At 53.2% G+C, this 3,163-nt stretch overlaps 1 protein-coding gene across 1 annotated transcript in view; it reads right to left on the bottom strand.

The window, feature by feature from the left end:
- Positions 1-2,983, bottom strand: part of SIRT7 (sirtuin 7) — a gene marked incomplete at its 5' end in the record, with an annotated part of 3,956 nt that extends 973 nt beyond the window's left edge. Inside the window, 6 exons of the mRNA XM_031064281.1 lie at positions 41-121; positions 365-601; positions 1,070-1,168; positions 1,716-1,788; positions 1,875-1,945; positions 2,798-2,983. Of these exons, the coding sequence (XP_030920141.1) occupies positions 41-121; positions 365-601; positions 1,070-1,168; positions 1,716-1,788; positions 1,875-1,945; positions 2,798-2,983 (747 nt within the window). The remainder of the gene's footprint in view (positions 1-40; positions 122-364; positions 602-1,069; positions 1,169-1,715; positions 1,789-1,874; positions 1,946-2,797) is intronic.
- Between the last annotated feature and the right edge of the window lie 180 nt (positions 2,984-3,163).

Raw genomic sequence — 3,163 nt, 5'->3', positions numbered from 1 at the left:
CTCGCACCTGGCCAAGCCAGCGCTGAGGGCTTTGTCTCACCTGCAGGTTCACAATATACAGCTTGGGCCGGCGTGTGGGGGGCTTGCTCATGCACCAGAGCCGCTGGTATTTTTTCAAAACCTGCCACAAAGCACAGAGGATCAGCACAGCCACAGGCACACGCAGCCGTGAACCGTATCAGTGAGAGGAAAAGGAATGTATTACCAGGAGGGGAAAGAGGGAGGAAGAGAGACTATCACAGATGTTGGGCGAATCCTGACACCAGAGTTTACAGTTGTCTGTTTGGGAGGAGACTGCTCAGCACCAAGGTGTATCACCAAGAGGGAATGCTGCTAACAATCTTCACCGAGTCTCTAAAGTTACCTTTAAGCTGGAACCCAGACAAAGAATCACATCTGCTTTGCTTGCAGCTTCTGTTGCTGCTTCCCAGTTCAGGGGCTGTCTCAATGTCCCCTTCTCCCCAAAGTGGACGATTGTATCTCTCAACTGTGCCCCACACTTGTGGCACATCCTGCCCGTGTGGTGCCTGTGCAGGGCCGTGCGCTCCGTCACGTCAAACACTCGCACGTACTCTCTGTTGGGTGTGCAGGAAGTGCAGACCTGGTGCAGGACGAAAGCAGAAACCCTGTCACACTATCAGCATCACACCCACCAGAGGCCAGGAGCAAGCCTCTTCTCTTGGAAGAAAAGCATTTTTTGGGGACAATGCAGAAGTTGTAGACAGAAGCATCAGGGATCAGATGCTAACTTGGAAAACCTCAAGGTTTTTTTGAAAACCAGCCACAGGAGCCACAGGCAGCCTTTGGCTACATGCTGGGAGGGATTTCAGAGAAGGGCTGAGGAAGAGATGTCAGAATCAAAAGGTTCCAGTATGTACAGAGGAAGAGCTACAGAGCCGTGTTTGGCACTTCCTAAACAGTTCACCCCAAACGCAAGGGTCTGAAGGCAGGAACTGCACACAGGCCAATCCCTTGTACTGATTCCTTCTGAGCTGGTGGCAGATCAAGAGTTTACATTCCCTTTTTGTGAGGCCACTTAACGTTGACTTTTCCTGCTCTGGCCACTCACCTCTATGTACATGTTCCCGTGCAGCTCAGATATTGCAGCTCGGGGTAGCCCGCTCCGCAGGTGCAGCCCGTCACAGTTCTGAGACACCACGTGCTGCACCTTGGAGGGAACAAAACACTGAGCAAACCACACAGGGATCCACGTGCTGCACCTTGGAGGGAACAAAACACTGAGCAAACCACACAGGGATCCACGTGCTGCACCTTGGAGGGAACAAAACACTGAGCTTCTGCAGACCACACAGGGATCCCTCCAAGCACTGATGCATGTGTCCCAAATCACACCAACAGCCTGTACATCAGGGCAGGACCCACAGGGGAAGAGCGTGGTGAACAGACATTTATGAAAGCTAAATGGAAACCTCCTCCTGCTAAAATGAACATTTCTAGGGCTGGCTGATTTGTGACCAGCTCCCCAGACCAGCCTCACCAGGGACAAATACAACATGTTAAAGAAAAGGCACTGGGGAAAACTGCCAGAGCCGGAGCCTGCAGCTGACTGAGGAAGGCTTGGACACATTTTCCTACATGGATATGCAGCCACTTGAGCCAAAAACGCAGTCAGGCAATATTCTCTGACTATTCCCTGCTGGGTTTATCATTTTTAGGCAGAGGAACATGAGTGAGGTGAGGTAAAAATATCTTACCAGGTTGTGCTTGTGCAGGCAGGCAATGCTCATATGAGTGAGTGTGGGCTCTGCCTCACTCAGGTCTGCAGCCCTGACAAGAAGCAAAGGGGAAAAAAACCAGTTGGAATTGCCATTAACCTCTTCCAGTATCAGCTTTCTGGGAATCTGGCTCCTCACCTGATGGTCCTGCCCTTCTGCAGCAGTGTCCAAATGCCATTGGGGCCTCTGTAGTCTGGGATCGAAGCCGCCTGTCACAGAGAGAACAGCAGGGCTGACGGGTGGGGTTGGCACAGCTCCTGTGCACAGACACAGCCAGCCCAGGCCCACCCAGGACAGCCCAGGACAACCAGACACAGCCAGCCAACACAAAGTCCAGCCATCACTGCTTTTTCATTCGCTCTGAGTTTTCCAGCATAGCTGTTCCCTGAACACAGGGAAACCTCCTCATCTGTTTTCTCTCTCTCTTCTACATTTCAGCTCTCATTTTCACTTCTAGTGTCAGCTTTCTCCAATTTTATGATTATGGAATCCCTCCAGAATCTTTTTCATCCTTGGTACTTCCCATTTTGCTACACAGAACTCCGTTCTTGAGCCTTCTATTATTTTGCCTAGACTCTGTTCTGGCCCGTCACACTCAGCATCTCTGTGAACATGCAGGTGACACGAGCACCCAGCCCCCTGCCCTGAGTCACTCTCCATTTCAGCAGAGAAGGGAGTGACAGAGCTCACACAAAGGGGGAGGTGACACATTAGAAGAGGTAGAACCAGACTGCTGCTTTGCCCCAGGCTACTGCCACAAAACAATTCTCAGAGTGCTGTTTATAAATTCCAACAATCCCGAGCTGTCTCTGCATGTCAGATAACACATATAGCATTGCTGAGCTAACTGGTCTGAGGTTTTACACCAAGTCGTGGAAGAGACTCGAGTGAAGCCAGAGCAGTGTCCTCTGGCTCAGGCTGTGCCTGAGCAGTCCTGCAGCCACAGAATCTCCGGGGCAGCAGGAAAGACCTGGGCTGCAGCCTGGAAACTGCAGGGCTGGTCCCACAGGTGCTGTGCTGGCCCCAGAGCAGCCCTGCAGGGCCGGGTGCTGCCCACGCACCGTGCTGATCCCAGCGCCCGTGTAGATGACGAGGTGCCTGGCGCTGCGCACGGCCGCCGCCAGCTCTGCCACCTTCCTGCTCAGCTCCTCGGGCTCATCACACACCTGCGAAACACACCCAGCAGGGTCACACGAGTCAGGATCTCCCCAGAGGATGGGCTTGGGCCAAGCAGGAAAAGCAACACAAGCACAGCATCAGCAGTGATTTCCAGGTGGAAAGGACGTGGGCATTGTTCATGGGAGGATCACGGCAAAAAACTTCCTGGAGACCAGTAGCTGCTGACCCAGCCTCTCGGGAGACCGGTCTGCACAGCCACACGCGCCGGGAGCACAGCTGACCGGACACAAACACCGGCAGTGCCTGGA

Source organism: Geospiza fortis, unplaced genomic scaffold (assembly GCF_000277835.1).
Source record: "Geospiza fortis unplaced genomic scaffold, GeoFor_1.0 scaffold261, whole genome shotgun sequence".
Taxonomy (NCBI): domain Eukaryota; kingdom Metazoa; phylum Chordata; class Aves; order Passeriformes; family Thraupidae; genus Geospiza; species Geospiza fortis.
This window is presented reverse-complemented; position numbering and strand designations above follow the sequence as displayed.